The sequence below is a fragment of the Sminthopsis crassicaudata genome, chromosome 4 (assembly GCF_048593235.1).
Source record: "Sminthopsis crassicaudata isolate SCR6 chromosome 4, ASM4859323v1, whole genome shotgun sequence".
Classification (NCBI taxonomy): domain Eukaryota; kingdom Metazoa; phylum Chordata; class Mammalia; order Dasyuromorphia; family Dasyuridae; genus Sminthopsis; species Sminthopsis crassicaudata.
Genome location: NC_133620.1, coordinates 136,990,094 through 137,008,113, shown reverse-complemented (window position 1 = coordinate 137,008,113; position 18,020 = coordinate 136,990,094). Strand labels below are relative to the sequence as shown.

At 34.5% G+C, this 18,020-nt stretch overlaps 1 protein-coding gene across 2 annotated transcripts in view; it reads right to left on the bottom strand.

Annotated features, from left to right (window-relative positions):
* NOX3 (NADPH oxidase 3) overlaps positions 1 to 17,533 on the bottom strand; it is a 108,212-nt gene extending 90,679 nt beyond the window's left edge. The window contains exons 1-4 of one of the 2 annotated variants that reach the window (XM_074265294.1): positions 17,441 to 17,533; positions 16,723 to 16,818; positions 16,513 to 16,623; positions 14,416 to 14,500 (exon numbers count right to left, since the gene is read on the bottom strand). In XM_074265294.1, coding sequence (XP_074121395.1) covers positions 14,416 to 14,500; positions 16,513 to 16,623; positions 16,723 to 16,818; positions 17,441 to 17,485 — 337 coding nt within the window. In that variant the 5' untranslated portion in view covers positions 17,486 to 17,533. Of the gene's footprint in view, positions 1 to 6,688; positions 6,865 to 14,415; positions 14,501 to 16,512; positions 16,624 to 16,722; positions 16,819 to 17,440 lie in introns of those variants that run through there. The other variant, XM_074265293.1, reaches the window with a different exon arrangement.
* Positions 17,534 to 18,020: the final 487 nt, after the last annotated feature.

Below are 18,020 nucleotides of genomic sequence, written 5' to 3'. Positions count from 1 at the left end.
GCTCTGGTGCCTTGAGGTAGAGAGATTCAGTTCAGTTCAACTGATATTTACTAATTCATGGATTCAAAGATCTAGATCTAAAACTATTGTCCAATTCTATAAATGAGGAACCCAGGGAAATTAATAGATTTACCCAAGCTCACACAAATAGTATTAGAAACAGGAAATTAGATCCTCTGACTTTAGAACCAATAGTTTTCTGTTGTATCACTTTACTCCCTTTTATATGCCAGATACTACGCTAAATTCAGGAGCTACAAAAACAAAAAAACAAAGTCACTGTCCTTAGGAAGCTTCTATTCCACTGAACTGCAGTGGACCTCAGATAATAGATTTAGGTGGAGAAGGTACCATATAGATCAATATAATAGAATGTGTTGAGCTGCAGCTATAGCTCTAAATTTGTAAAAATTTTTTGCTTATCATCACTGAAAGTCATGGTTTGGGAGCTTATAATAGGTCAGAAACTAAGATGCCAGAGCTTAACAGAATTATGTAATGAGGTGCCCATCCTGGCTACATTATAAGCTATTTCTGGAAAAGTTTTCCACTGAACAGAAATTTAGTTCTACATTTTACATATCTGTAAAATAGCTCATTACATCAGTCAATGCCTTCTTTTTATTCTTCAAGTGACTTGGATTTCATTATATACCATGATTGATCATAAGCTCTATAGGTATTAAATTTGGCTAATAGTGCACTATACAGATTTAAGAAAGTTCCTCAATCTCCCTTCTATCTTCAACAGGACATTTGCTAAAGGAAAATGGAATTCTGAAAATTTGAGGTACATTTCATTTGACAGTTAAGAAAGAAATAATGAAATGATAATATCATTTACATAATAGAACATGGATGCAATTTGCAATGTGAACTTTAATTGTTGGGCTAGCCGAATAGATGTTCTATCCTTTGTGCTTTTTATTATTTTAAGGGAGAGTTACATCCAGGTAACCTTTGCAATTTAATTTTGTGACAGAATTTGGGTGGAAGTGATAAGAACATTAGGAATATTAGGGACTTGGAGACACCAAATTATGTTTCTTCTTTTTTTTCCAAGAGATCCTCAATACAGTCATTTGGTACAACCAACAATAATGTACCCTTTCCCAAAACAGTTGTGATCCTGAGGCTAAACTGAAGGGAACAACCTTACTGAAATACAAATTGCTTAATTTCCGATTATGCTCTGATGAAGTTCATAATTTCAAATTCCTTATATATACTTACATATATTTACTTTATACTTATGCTTATACTGCCAGGATTTTAAAATCCTCAATTAAAATAAAAATGTTTAATTCTCCCTTTGCAGGAGCATAAGGGCATCTCATCTTCTACATATTTCTCATATTTAACACTTCATCATTGATTCTAGGATCTCTTCTGTGTCAGGGATTTTAATACATTTCAAAGCATAACATGCCAATATCAAAGCTATATTCTATCTATTTCATTTAATTTTCAGAATCAGATCGCCTCATATTGGTAGGTATAATCCTTGCAATAGTTTTACTTGTGTGTCTCAGCTTAAAATGCATGGAATGTAGGGCAGCATATTCTAGGGACAGAGCTCTCATAGTATTTTTTAAGTGTTAGTTAGACACAGACATGGTACCTAAAAGTACTTGTATTGGTTTAACAAGCTGAACATCCAAATAGTTCAATGGGATTTTTATGGAACAATAGATTGTACTAGAGAAAGCATGACAGTTCCCTTAGACTATGGTGTCCAATCAGTAACAGATTACACCATGATGAGGGCATATTGGGAAGCCACTTGTTTTCATGTCTCATTTTTCATTCTTGGGTGGAAATAACTATCAATGTAATTAGGTCATGGTACTAACATACTAAGGTTATGAATATTTTAGAATTAGAAATATATGTCTCAGTTATCATTGAATCCCAGGAGGAGACCAACACTGGTTATTCCAGTTTTTGTTATTTTTATAGTCTATGAAGGTCTTTCATGATCAGCCTACCTTGTCAGTCTCATTTCACACTGTACCTCTCATAAGCTCTGTGTTCTGGTCACAGTAGAACTCATCCTTGCAGCATCTTCCCAAACATTCACTCTCCCTCCTTATTTCCTCATGCCAAAGGATGTATCCTCCACAGAGAACCCTTGCACTTGCCCTGTGAAATCTTTTCAAATTCTCTAAATTGTTCTCTCCCTCCTGAAACCACTTTAAATTATATTATTATATACAGCACAATTGAATGCATATACAAAACAAGGGGCAAAATCTTCCCCCAAAATTTAGCAAAGCTAAGTCAAATGAATTACAAAATAATAAGTAGGTAAAGAAAATGCTTTTGTTCAAAGATCCCTTCAAGCCTACTTAAAATTCCATAACTTTTTAATCAATTTTCCTTTTTCTTCCCTGTTTCCTTTTTCTTTTCATATATATATATATACACACACACATATATATATATACATAATAGACATAATTATAGTTAGTTTGAATATAATTCTTATTCTGCTGATTTTGCTCTAAATCATCATATAAGACTGTCTATTTCCTTGATATTCCATATATTAAGTTTTGTGATACTAAAATATTCTATTATATTGTTATAACTTTTTCTGCTATTCTCTAATTATTGAACATATAGTTTACATCTAGATTTTGTCTATTACAAAAAGAGCAACTATGAATATTTTCTCATGGATAGGCTCTTTCTCCCCAGTCCCCCCCCCCGATTTTTCATATGATGTTTTAGGACTAGAATTCTAACACTATTCTACATGACTCCTTTCCTAAATTCTCCAGCTGCTACTGTCTTATCCACCCAAATCAACTTGGATTTCTTTTGTGCATATTTTGTATATACTTATATGTGAGTATTTTTTTTATTTCCTTGATATAAACTGCTTGAGGACAGGTTTTGTTTTGTTTTTGACCCTGTGTGCTCAATAATATTATAACAATGCTTAGTATATGATGGCTACTTAATAAATGATTTATTGTTAGATTTAAATGCATTTTGCATTTGATCAAGTATTTGATCCAAATACATTTTCCAAAAGTGAGATCAATTTTGTGACATTGCATGTTGCCATGTTATTCTCTAAAACTATTTGTTTTAATCTACAGTTCTACCACAATGAATTAAGGTGCTAATTCCCCACTTTCCCCTTGCCAACACTGGATTGATTTTTGCCATTCTAATGGATGGAAGAAAGTATTTTAAGGTTGTAGTGATTTGTATTTCTTTGATTAGGAGAACTAAGTTATTTGTAATATATCTGTTTTGTCTTTCCAATAAAGTATAATTTCATTGAAGATTGGGATTATTTCTTGGTTTTGTTTATTTTAGCACAACACTCTACATACAAGGTAGCTTAATTATTTTAATTGATTAAAAATGTTTTCTATAACCTCAAAATGAATTAAGCATTCAGTAAATAATTTCTATGTATAAGGCATTATTCAGTGCTTTAAAATTTGATGTAAATTAGCCTACCAATATATCAGTGTAATACATGAGACACTCCCCTTGCCCTAGCTCCCCAGAGTTATATAAGTTTCATATAATCTATGTGACCATAAATCCCCATCAATGTGTTTACCTTTTGTATTTAGTCTGTCTTCCATTGGCCAGAGGACATGATTAGTTCAAAGCAAAGACATTTAATGAAATAGAATGGAAAGAAAAATTGGTAGCAGAACATTATTCCTATATACCATTGGAGAGGAGAGTGAGAACAGAAAGGGATTCCCATAAGGGAGACACACATGTGAAGAACACATTTGACTAGGGCATGTGTTGAGAGGCAATTCAAACAATTAGTTATTTAGAATCACCATCACTGTCTTCTAGTATCATCACAATTCCCTTATTGGGTCTATTCTCTTATAGATGTGTCATCTCCATATGGTAGGAATTGTAACTTGATGTAAGTTAGCCTACCAATGCAAATTCAATGCAGATTCCCTCTTTTTTCATATTTCCCTCTCTAGGTCCTAAAAAAGCTACATAGATTTAAGATAATTTGTGAGATTCAAAGTCTCTCAATGTATTTATCTTTTATATTTATTCTAGCTTCCATTAGCCAAAAGGCACAATTACTTTTACATTTAATGAAATGGAATAGAAAACAAAATTTTCTAGAAAATAAAATTTCTTTGCTACATGGTTCTGTTATTTCTCACTGTGATGATCTTGTGTTGATGGCCATGCCCAAATCCCAGTTGGCTTGCTTCTAAGTGTTCCTTCAGCATGCTTAAGAATTGTTTACTGCTACTATATTCTTCTGGGCAAATAGATGGCACATTGGAGAAAGTGCTGGACCTGGAGTAGATTCATCTTCCTGAGATCAAATCTGACCTCAGATAGTCATTAACTGTGCAACCCTGAGTAAATCACTTAACCCTGTTTGCCTCAGTTTCCTCATCTGTAAAATGAAAAGGAAATGAGAAACTACTCTAGTATCTTTGTTAAGAAAACTCCAAACAAGGTCAGGAAGAGTCAAACACAACTGAACAACAAATATATTCTGGACTTATTTCTTCAGAGTCACAAAAAGCCATCTTAATTTCAGACTTCAGAGCCCCTCTATCAATAAAGGAAGCTTCACAGTCATAGCCACAAATGCCCAGGCCAAAAAAAAATTGAAATTGTCTTTCCTTTTCCATCCCTAAGTCTCCTGCTGAGATCAGAGCCCTTTATTATGGTTAATTATCTAATTTAAGGTTAAACATTTCCAAGATTCTCTCTGAGTTAGCATGGAAATACATTTTAGCTAGAACAAAAGTTAAACTAAGGAGGCAAGTTCAATGTCCTTCACCCATCTAGCACATATGCCTGTCTTTATAATTCATAGCTACCAGTAGGGAAGCTTGAATGTTGTATTTTGGAAAGGGAAAAATCTTTTCCTTACATCTTTCTTGTGCTAAAGAACATCTGTGGCTTCAGGAAATAGCTTCAAAAATACTTTAAACATAAGAAGCCATGTTCTCTAGCACTGGGATAGAATCAGGTCATAGGGTCATAGGTATAGAGCTGGAAGGGACCTCAGAGACAGTCTTATCTACCCCTTTATTTTATAGATGAAGAAATTGGAGTATGGGGAGCTATACCTTGTCCAAAATCACATAGGCAATAAGCTTTGGAGGTGACCAAATTTCCTACCTTTATTTATGATTTGTTGAGTGATCTCAGACAAGTTGCTTAAATCTCTGTCCATCTAACAAAAATAAGAAAAGTAATAACTGTCTCCAATCAACTCCATGAATCTATTTTATGGATTTAATATCTATATGGCTCTTTGGATTCTGTAGAAGGCGAGGACGCTCATCTAATTTATAGCTGGAAGACACCTTAAATTTATCTAGTACAACCCCTTCATTTGTTTTGCAAATTAAATTCTAATCTATCTTCTAGATACATCACATATTTAAAAGCAAACTCATGCTTCAAAGTTCAGCTCAAAAGCCATTTCTTCCATGAATTCTTTTATGAATCCCCACCTTTCTCTATTTACTTATTAAAGACATTCCAATTTGTATTAACTTTATCTGTATATGTGGCGTTTGGCTTGGATTATATCCATTTCCTAACTGATGTAGATCAGTTGCCTTAAGAAGATCAAAAGAGTCTAAAATCTTCCCAGTTAAAGAACACTTAATTTCCTTGCCAAGTATAGGTACAGAGATATGCTGGCCAAGGACAGCAACATCTAGACAACAAACCTGTTTAGGTGATAGAGTTGTTTGTCAGATCAGACATAGAAGGATGATATAAGCAGTAATGTTTATGATGTGGTCAAATGCAATAAAAGAGTTTAAAAAGATTAAAGGAATGAATAAGCATTTATATAGCACCTTCTATGTACCAGTGCTGGTACTAAGTACTTTTTACCCCACCAAAAAAAAAGCATAAAAGTATTACATGAGATGGAGGAGGTTAAATGGAGGGTTTTGTAACTATATCACATTGTATTAAAACAATCCATTTACATGGCACTTAAAATGTGCCATGCACTATGCTAAATGCTTTTAAAATATCTTATTTGATCCTTATAACCATCTTGGGTGGGAGGTCCTAGTTTTTCCCCATTTTACAGATGAAGTTGTGGCAAACAGGATTATCTGACTTGCTCAGCATCATAAGGCTAGTAAGTGTCTGAGGCTGGATTTGAATTCAGGTTTTCCTGATTCTACATCCCAGCATTCTTTCTTGTTACTTGTGTATCAGACCTCTGATTTCATTAATAAAAGGAATTCTCATTCAAAACATATTGGTAACCATTTTCCACACTTGGACACTCAGAGGTTAAATAATTTGCACAGTACCATACAGCTGCATATAAGCTAGAAACTGGACTTGAATTCAAGTTTTTCTGATACAGTAACTTTTGATCCACATATTGATCATATATTTTAAAGCTAGAGGTCTCATCTAATCCAACTGAATTGAATTCATTTTTGCACATATTTTATATATAAGGAATGGAACTTGCTCAAGGTCAAAGAGCTAACATGTCTTCTGAGTCAAAATATGAATTCAGGTCTTCCTGACCCTACTCAAGCACTGTAACCCCTGAAGTACACTAATGAATACTTCTACTACAGACACTACTTATTCCACATATTAGGTACTTAATAAATAAGGAATAAATCAGGTATTAACACAAAGATTCAAAATGATGGGGAGAGTAATACATTCTGCTTGCCTCTTCCATACCCCAAGTGCATTCTATAGCAACAGGAGAAAACAGCAACCTCTCTTTTGGAATCTGTGACTCACAAATCCGGACCCAGATATTTTTTGCCAGAGTCCTTGTATCTGAAGCTTGTATCCAGACCAGCTCCTGAGGCTGCCTGACTTTACAGAGCCAGAGCTGCATCTGATAATAAAGTGTCTCTCTCTTCTGCTACTTCCATGGCAACAAGCAGCCCTGCACATTCCTTCCATTGAGGAGGATGGGGGATGTTCTTCCTGTCTCTTGATCTCTGACAAAGCAATTATTACATTTTCAAAGCTCTCTTCCTGAATAAAAAATTTAACCAGCATCTGTGGTTTTAGGGGAAGTGGTAATGAGGGAACCCCAAACAAACTGAGCCCCAATTGCCTTGTTCTCTTTGCTTTTTCCTACCTAACAGCTATCTTGAGCTGCCTTGAATCCTAGGGAAACAGCCTGGAACGTCCTGCCCCCATGTCCTGGGCATCTTGTCATCATGTACTTCTAAACCATCTTAATAGAGGTGTGTAACCTTGGAGAGAGCACATCCATCCTGAAGTTTGTGTACCAACCTCTAATTTCTTATTCATTCTCCCTCTGGGATAGAACCACGGGCTTTCATTGGTTATTATGTTAAAGGATGCAATTAGAAACTGATAGAAGGATGCTAGGGAAGAGGGGGAGAAGAAAAGAGGGGAGAAGAGAAAAGAGAAAGGAGAAAGGAGGTGTAGAGGAGAAGAAAGGGAGGAGGGGGAGAAGAAAAGAAGGGAGAAGAGAAAAGAGAAGGGAGGTGTGGGGGAGAAGGAAGGGAGGAAGAGAAATGTTATCTGGAATTCTGGGCAGTTCTGTACATGCAGTGATGGGAATTTTGATTAGTCTGGCTTTTTACCTTCTGGCCTTCTTGCATGCCTACTTAGGATAAGAAGTGTTTATGCTGTAGGTAACCCCTACTAATAAATCATTTTTAGAGATCTCTAACCCCAGTAATATAAAGCCCTACTTTCACACCCTTTCATTTTTATTAATGCCAAGCATTCTAGACTCTCTGTTCCAGACAGACCTTGAGGAACCTTTCAATTGATAGCAAGCATGCTTTTGAGCCGGAGTTACCCTTCAAAGTAAGCAGGAGATAATGGCCTGTGTAAAGCTCACCCCACTCTCAGACTCAATTTCTTTCATCCTCGAGGTTCCAGTGCTAGACAACTAGCAAACCAGCAATTTCCCATAAGCTGTGAATTTTTTTTTTTTTTTTGCAAACCTGTATATAATAGGGAGAGGCTTCCAGGCCTAGGCATCAGGTGTCTTTTCAGTACTTGACCCTCGCTCTGCCTTTTTTCAAATAAAATAATAAAACAGAATAAAATAAGAATTATTCCTAATCTAGTTCTGTGGGAGGCACTTCTCAAAAACTCTAGTCCAGGTCCTGATTAATAAAATCTAATAGGATTTACAAATGAACACCACTGACAGTACCCCATAATCAGCACACATTCTAGCAGAAACTAAATCACAAATTTAAAGTTTGGGGCCAAATTCTGGTTGCTGAAGTCTAGTTAGAATTTGTCCCTGGGATCTCCTTTCTAAAGGACAGTTAATTAGAAAGTGGCTAACTCCAAAATGATTGCTATCATTGACAGGCAGGCAGCAAGATAGAAAGGACTGACCAGACTTCCAAGATTCTTCCTCAATTACAATTCCTTTGATCTTCTTTCTTTCTCTCTTTTTCTCAAAGAAGAGAAAAAATAACTTAGAGCAACTGAACTCTTAATTGTAGTCTTTAAAATTCCCTCTCCCCCTCCTACCCCTCTTCAATAAAAGCGTCTTATTTGAACTCTGAAGTTAAATCACTAATTAAATGTGCATGGGTAGTGTTTCCAACATTCCTACCCTTGTTTAACTCTGAAAGGGCTTTAGTAGAAAATAGATGGTGTTGCTTAAGGTAAGATTTCAGCTTCAGCACCTTTCAGCTAAATGCCTGGTAAACTTGGGTCTATCCTGGGAATTTTCACCGTTGACTCTTCAAAGGCTTGAACAGCTCCCTCCGTACAGGAGCTACAGAGAAAGTCCACAAAATGCACTGCGGGAATTTCCATGTTTTTAGCTGATGGCACTGGATCTGCTGCCAGACTTCTAAGTGCCTTCTAAACCAATGTAGATTTAAAAAACACATTAAAACTTCAATTAAATGTTTGCATTGCTTGCATGACAGGACTATAGAAGGCTTAGTTTTTCCAGCTGATCTCCTAGGTAGTCACAGGAGTACTTTTCTCATCCTTAAGATGTTTTCTTCTTTCTCCCTTTTTCTACTAATTATAACTCTTCAGAACGACTGCCCTCTGCTCTGTCCCTCTCCCCACCAGACCCATTGAAGAAGAGAAATGGTAAATGATGTGGTTTTTTTGGTCATTTCTCAGGCATAGGTACCTGATGAGAAGAAAAAAATTTAAAATATAATTTTAGATTTGACTTTATATACAATTCCTTGCATGTTGTTTCCCCTCATTAAAATGTGAGTTCTTGCAAGGAGGCCCAAGGTTTTGTTCTTGTATACCTAGTGCTTAGCATGGTCCTTGGCACATAAGAGACACTTAATAAATGCTTTTTGACTAAACTATGATCTCTGAGGTAATCATCTCCATATACTCCCATAAACACACACACACACACACACACACACACACACATATATATATGTATATATATAAATTTCTAATATTCATTTCTATTTATGGATAGGGATATCCTTATCCCTATCCATAAATAGAAATGAATAAAATAGTGGAACTACTTGACGTACTCAGAATCTATTCTTTGCCTAGATCTTAAAGCTTTTTGCTAGGATTTTTATTTTTTAATGGGTTTAGATTCTTTCTATTTTATTGTATTACTTTATATAAATTAAGAAAAAATTATTTTAAAAATCTTTCTAGTTTCATTCCTGTGCCTCCTTACAGCATGCAGGTGACCCTGGATTCTCTGAGGCTATGCCAGTGGAGCTCAAGGTATGGGGAGTCCTCTCCAGTTGGGCAAACTCTGAATACAGGCTTTGGTGACAGATATGATTCTGCCTTCTGAAAAATAGCCTCGCTGAATAGCAAAGAAACTTATCACTGGAAAGCTAGCCATCAAATGATTTTTGTGTGTGTGTGTGTGAACCACAGCAATTTATGAAACTGTTTACTAAGTTATGGAAAGATTGTGATCTACATTGCTGAAGAGAGTATTCATTCCAATGAAATCAGAATCTTTCAAATGCTAAGGAAAAACATGTATATAAAAACCAGCAGAGAAAAATTTGTACCGTTAATTGAAGGGGCTGGAGTTGGAGATATATATGTGTTTGTGTATATAAATATATGACTATATATATGATAATGTATAAATATATAATGCTATATATATGTATATACATGTATACATACATGAAACCGTAGAGTAGGAAATGTTATATAATAGAAGTATATATTCCTATATGCATATATCTAACATCATTAATTTACATCATAATATGTAATACGTGTATATCACATAGAAGTAATATGTGTATATTACATAAAGGCACTATGTGGTTCTTCAAAATGGTTTTCCAATATTTTAATGGGTTTCTGGACACACTAAAGTAAAAATTCTCTCTATTGGTGTTAGAGGCAGCTGGGTGGTCTAGTCAATAGAATGTTGGTTTGGGAGTCAGGAATAACTGTTTGAAACCTGCCTCAGACTCCTACTAGCTATATGACTCTAGTCAAATTACTTATCCTCAGATTGCCTGTAAAATGGGAACAATAAAACACTTAAGTCACAGGTTTGTAGTGAGGATTAAAAGATAATGTAAACTTTAAAGTGCTATATAAATGGTTAATATTATTATTAATGCCTCACTTTAACTCCACATAGTTAATCAGCTGCTGAATTTCTGACCCCTAATATGTATGTGATCCCTCAGACTCCCTCTTTCTCACACATTTTTTTTTTTTTTGCCATTCTTCCCTATTGTTTTTTTGGTCTTGAAGTAATTAAAATAGCATACATTGACTGAATCTGAAGGATATCACTAATTTCATTGTAGATGTTTTCTAATTCTTCATCCCTTAAGAAGATAATGGTTCTTAAACTGCAATTATATTCAAGATAATCTCTTTTTTTTTTGTTGTTTATGCTCTCCTTTTTGTTTTTGTTGTTGTCATTTTTTTTAGTTGTATTCTACTATTTGGAACTTCATTTAAAGTTTAACTGGCAAAGAAACTGCAGTAGTTTGCCATTTCCTTTTCCAGCTCTTTTTTACAGATGAGAAAACGGAGGCAAACAAGTTTTAGTGATTTTCCTGGGGTCACATAGCTGGTAAGTGACTGAGGTCACTTTTGAACTCAGGTCTTCCTGACTTCACAGCCAGTGCTCTCTCTACAATGCCACTTAGCTGTTCAATATTCTTTATTAAGCATTATAAAATGAAATGACCAATTGTTCCATGAGATGATCTTATTTTTTGTCTTTATGAACATGAAAAAAAACCCTCTGCTAATTCTTTATTTTCCTCTAGAAGGACTTTGCTCTTAATTGAAATTTTGTTTTGTCTTCTAGCTTCATTTGTCATGAAAATAGTGATATTGATGTAGTTCATATTTTTAATAGTAATTCAATTATAGAATTACAGAATTTCATAGTTGAAAGGAACTTCAAATGTCATTTAGTCCAATTTAGAACTCAAAAAGAATCCCTTCCTGATCATTCTCTTAAGAATATTTTCCAGCTTGTCAATGCTCTTATTTAAATGTTGTACCCAGAATTGAACCCTATACTATAGATGTGGCTTCTTATTCCTAAATACTAAACCTTTCCCAATGTGTTTAATATCACATCAGTTTTCTGGGCCATCATTTCATATTGATGATCCATGTTGAATTTGCATTCCATTAAAACCTTCAGGTATTTTTTTCAAACTAATTTTTGTCTAGCCATGCTTCTCCTATATTATATTTGTGAAACAGATTTTTTTGAATTCATTAGTTATTGGACATAGATCAAACATTTAGAAAATCAACAGTTACCAATAGTTTGTAGATAGTCAAAAAAGGATCACACCCTGATCCCTGTCTGCCCTTCCAACACATGCATAGTAGAACAGCCACATGGGACTAAAGTTTATTTTGTATTTTCTTTAATTCTTGAGTTGCCAAAGTCAATGAATCATTAGCTTGTTACCAGCCTCTGTACTTAGCTAGCTAGATTTTCAAAAAGGAGACTCAATTGGCAGGACCATACTTGAAAATTTTCCAATATATTTGAACCTTCCAGAACCTATAGTCAGTTCACTGGCATGGCCTTCAAGAACTCAGGGTCACTTTCCAAGTACAATGAGGCATTGCAGCAAGAATTAGTGGGAAGAAAAGATTAAACAATGAATAAAGTTTACAGTATAGTAGAGGGATAAATCACCTACACTATTAAATATCAAAAAAAAAATTAATGCAGAGTACTGCTTGAATGTCTTTTATTCCCTTAACCATCAGGGGGTGCTGATTCTATTCAGCTAAAAAGAATCTGGCTCTGGGAGTCCATTTTAGTGTTCTGAAAATTCAATTCACTGGCTAGAAGTGCTGGGAAAGCTTCAGTGCACTTTATCTGATTCCCAGAGAACCATTGATCTTATATTCCTCAACTTTACCTCTCTTTGTAGGGTACACTACTACCTCATTATATACATGTGAGGATTTGTGAATTTATCCAATCAGAACAGTGCCTCAGGCACTGTGCTAAAAACTTTGCAGATGTTATCTGGATTGATTCTCAAAGCAACCCTGGGAGGTAGATACTATTGTTAGGTCCTTTTTACAGTTGAGGAAAATGAGGCAGAAATAGGTTAAATAGCTTGCTCAAAGTCATACAGCTATAAAATGTTTGATATCGATTTCAATATATCAGGTATCAGAACTCAAACCTTTCTAATTCCAAACCCACTAATCTATCCACTATACTATTATTGTGTTTATTATTATTATTTCTATTCTGAATATAATTAATGATTAGCTTCTCCACTCTTCCATTCTAGAAGCACAGGCTCAAAAATAATCATAATCAAAATCAAAAGTATCATAAGAAATTTTGAAAATTTGGTTGAAGTTAAATATCTTGAAAGCTAGAATTGCTTCATTTTCTTCTTGTATCTACAGGGGCCTGCACTATGTTTAACACATTGAAGGCACTTAATAAAAGCTTGCTGATTGATTAGACAAGTGTTTTTTGGGAATAGGAACACAATACTCTTTATGGTCTGGTCAGCAGCTAAGTGATTTGTGATTATTCAATGAGGGAGGAAAGGACTCACCTAAAAAAATTTCCTACTGCAGGGTAAGCCCAATACCCCAAAGAGGAGAAATAAGACCTTCTGGTCCCTTTGTTTAAATGCACTTCATAGTACAAAATATCAGAGGTTCTTTCTGCCATTTTTTTTTCTGGCTCTGGATCTTTCCTTTTAGTATAATTTGATACTCCCTTTTAGTTCTTTTTCTTCTGAGTCTTGCATCTCTTTACCCCTATTCCTTAACAAACCACAAAGTCTTTTTCAAAGCATCTCTTTGGTTAGTTTAATCTGGTGTTAAGAAAAATCAATTGGGAGAATCTTTGCCTCATGTCTCATTGCACACCCCAAGTCTATGTTAATTGGCACTCCGGCACAGTCTGTCATATCTTGTTGCTTAATTAAATTCACATTTGTTTTGGAGTGTTCCTTTTACTCTGGTATTCTCTATGCATGGGAGGATAAAAACAAATGAGGAAAACATTTTATAGTTAAATTGGTTTGAGGAAAACAGTCCTGAATCATAACTCTTTATCATTTATGTAACCCTTCGTTTCAACATCTTTGTTTTCCTGTTTTATTTCTGGTACCTATTGGAACATACTAATTTTGGTGCCTTTGGTAAAAAAAAAATGTCATTTACCTTAAATATTTATGGTGCTTTATACCATTTCATTGCAGCTTATATCTATTATTTCATAAGTCTAATATTTCAGAACCTTGTTTTCTTCTTTTTCCTCCTTCCTTTCCTTCTCTCATTTTTTTCTTTGTTCCAACATATAAATTATTTTTGTATGAATGTAAATGCAATTCATTGCACTGGGGAGTGCAATCCCATTGAATCATACTTTTAAAATAACCTTATATGCTTTTAAGAGGAAATTGAGCATACAATAATCCCCAAGCCTAATTATTCACAATTGAAAATAGTGTTAATCACGTATCTCTTTCTAAATAGTGGAAAATATTGCAGCAAAAGGATCTGAATAAAGAGAGTTTAAAACGATAAATACCAAATTATTCTTTCTGGATTGTAATGGTCCTATAGAAGACAAATCATAGAATTTAGATAAGAATGGTGGCTTAGACATCTCTCACTTTGGAATGTTTGGAAAATGAGTGCAAGAGAAATTGCATAGCTTCTCCATGGTCACCAAGTAAACATGTAGCAAAACATTCAATGAAATATATGCCCACTTTCTCTGAATAAAATCTAGGATTTTATCTCTACATGTTGCTAATCCCAATACAAGGTTGCCTTACTGTACATTTGTCTTACCCAAGGCTACACTCTAATTTTTTTAGTTTAGTTTAGTCTTGTAATTATTTGGGCACCATATCTAGGTTCTTAGGAAATCCTTTTGGATAATAACAAATTGCATAAATCAGGAAGAAGAAAATGCATAGGTAATGAAACACTTACTTGCATTAATAGCTATTGCATAGGCCACCAGCTTGTGGAACTTGAGGCTTCTGTCTAATTGTTTCTTCCATGGTTCTCTGCAACACTGAATGGGAAAACATAATAGTTTTTGAAGATAATGGATAATAGAATAAGAATCTGGAAATCTGAATATTTACTTTTTTTTCACTGCCATTGAATTGCTAAGAAGTTATCTATATCACATCAAAACTACCAATTGATTTGTTCAAGTATCTCCCTTCAACTTGTTCGATACGAAGAGGGAAAGAAAGCCAATTTAGTCAAATTCAAGAAAAAAAATAAATCAATGGGTCTACATCTTGTGTAGTCATTTTTCAGTCATGCCCAATTCTCTGTGAATCTATTTGGTATTTTCTTGCCAAAGAGTGGTTTGTCATTTCCTTCTCTAACTCATTTTACACATGAGAAAACTGAAGCAAACAATCAAATGATTTACCCATTCTCACACAGCTAGTAAGTATCTGAGGGAAGATTTGAACTCAGTAAGGTGAATCTTCCTGACTTCAGGCTCAAGACTCTACCCACTGTGTTACTTTTGAATTCCTAAGACTACCTGAATGAGACATACTGACTTTGGGCAAACCTACTAACATCCATTCCTTGATTTCTACATTTAGAAAAATAGAATTCATATCTTATCCCATTTATGGAACATAATCTTATATGGGTTAAATGACCCATTAATTTTTTAAGCTACTTAGAGAAAGACATTATAGAGTTTATATGAATTTTTACTAACTTATTATCAAAGATTTCTATTCATGCTGATGTTTGAAAACTCCACATTTTTCCCTTTTCAAAAAGCAGTCTTGTACAAGTTATGATTCTCTATGGCAGGATGTTTGGCCAAAGACCAAATATTTTGAAATAAGTATAATTAGGGGAAAAGTCTGTGATTTTGAAGTAAGATTCAACTCTAAGAAATCCAGTGACTCAGATTTTCAAATTCCATTATTCTGTAAGATGCTTCCTTGTCGACTCTCTGCTGAACTATTTATGTAAGTTCTTTGAATTTGAAATGGTGAAAATTCATGCTGCTATAGTAGTTCTACCTTTGTGAATCAGGTCAAGTTTATTAACTCCATTTTTCAGACAGAGCCAATGAGACATGGAGAGGTTGAATGATGTGACCAATATCTTGTAGGGAGAAAATGGCAGAAGTGAGAGTATTACTAGAAATTCTGATTTCCTGGCTTAATCACTGGTTTCTCCTCATAGCAAGATATAAACCTTAGTTTAAAAAGGATGTTAAGGCTTTGGGAGAGAATGAGGCACAGTGGATAGAGAGACAATTTTGAAAAGCTAAATAACACAAGTTCAAATCTGAGTTCAATATTTATAATAATGTATAACGTGTTGGTGAGAGGAATTCCTACATTGGAAGCTTCCTGTTACTAATAAACACACAGATCATTTGAGCAAACGAAGACTTATAAGAGGCACATTTAGTTTTAGATTGGGGTAACGGATTAAAAAGGGAATGTTGCATATATATATATGGATAGCAGTCTCCTACCTCTGACACATGCCAATTGTGTGATCATAGGTAACTCAAATTCTCAGTGCCCCAAGTGATTTTGTAAAACTGTAAGCCACAGATTGTGGGGCTTACAAATATTGATACCAATATTTAGAAAGATTGTTGCTGAGTCATTTCAGTCATGTCTAACCCTCTATGACTCTTTTTGGGGTTTTCTTGGCAAAAATAGTGGAATGGCTTACCATTGCCTTCTTCAATGTTTGCCCATTTTACAGATTAAAAAAAAAACTGTGGCAAATAGGCATTAAGTGACTAGTAAATTGAGGTCAGGGTTGAACTCATATTCTCTTTATTTCAGGGCTAACACACTATCCCATGTACCATCTAGCAACCCTTATAACTTCTGTAAAGGGAGCTTTCATCCTGAGAGTTCCCTAAGTGCATGAAGTAACAGATTTAGATGTCCTCCTCCAAACTTAAATAATTCAATTCCACCAACACTTATTAAGCACATATTATTTGGAAAGCCCTAGTCTGACACTATAATAATGACCATGCTAACCACAGAGAAAAGTCAAGCTGGGCGTGGTACTTACAATGATTGTCCTTCTCAAAAATGAAATGAAATTTCGGCTGACGGGTAACAGAATTAACATGCAATTATAGTTCAGGCACACAGCAGATGCTCTTGCCCAAGCCAAAGATGACTGGATATGGATAAAAGTACAAAAAAGAGGCATATTAAAAAGAAGGAAGCTGAAGATAAAGGAATATTATTTTCCAAAGATTCACAATTTCTTACTTACACCTAGAATAACCCGTGTGTAAAGAAAAGCATCCTCTTCTTCATACCAACGGAATGTGTCAATAAACAGATAGAAATTCCCTCCCAACCATGACAGCTAGAATACAGAAAAGAGAGGAGAGAGTGAGCCAATCAATATCATTGTCAACCTTTTCCTGTATTCAGAATCACTTATAAGTCTTTAAAAATTAAATTAGAATTTCATCTTGCTAATCAGAAATGCGGTACCCCCTTCCTTATTATCAAATTGTTCTTATGTGTAATTATAAGAGTAATAAATTGTAAATATTTTTATTATATGTTTAAAAACCCATGGAAATACTCCAAGCTGTTTCAAAACTGCAAAAGGTTGTAAATTCCCAGTGAGACCTTGCTAAAGGTCAATGACATCTAGAAGAAGGGAGACAAAAACCTCAGAAAGTACTTGAGAAAGACCCCAATCTTGCAAGCTGGTTTGAAGACCTCATTTGATTTCCAGAAGCCAATTCATACATTATGCAAGAACAAAATACTTGACTTTAAAAATAATTGAAAATGAGATTGCTCACACAAACAACTTTACATAATTCTTTAAGGGTATATTAAATATGACTATTGAATGTTTTCTAATCAGATCTCTGTTTTTGTGTCATACTTGAAATCACTTAACATTCCGACACACTCAAATTCAAAGTATGTTTATCATATTTTGTAACGTCGAGAAATAAAGAGCTACTTACTAGTAACACGACAGACAGACTTTCATTCAAAATCCAGCACCCCATCTGAATGGCTTTGCTTTTATGCTGAGAAGCAACTTACTCTTTTTCTTCACCTTAGCTTGGATTTTCTGCCCTTCGTAAGGGCTTTCCTACTAACTCCTTTTGTCTTTAGGTCTTAATAGGCACCTCCTGGGAGATGTGCTTTCTAGGAATTTCTAATTAAGGACTTCCTGCCAAGAGCAGATCACCAACCTGACATGCCTCATGACCTAAGTAAATAAAAAGCAAACCTCTGTCTAATGATTTTTTTCTCCAAAATATTTCATAAGAAAGGAAAGCTGTTGTATTAAATTATCTTTATATACTTTCTTTTCCGTTTTCTAAATGGTTGCAGTTCAGATTATAATGCCAAATTGAACAAATACATGAAATAAATAACTGAACTCGGAACCTGAAATGAAAAAAAAACATTTTCTCTCATATTTATATAATCTGTCTCTACTATTCTAAGAAAATCTTTGATTCTGGGCAAAAATAATGTCTCAATGAATATTAATGGGTAGTAATGATGATGATCATATGATAAAAATGAAAATGA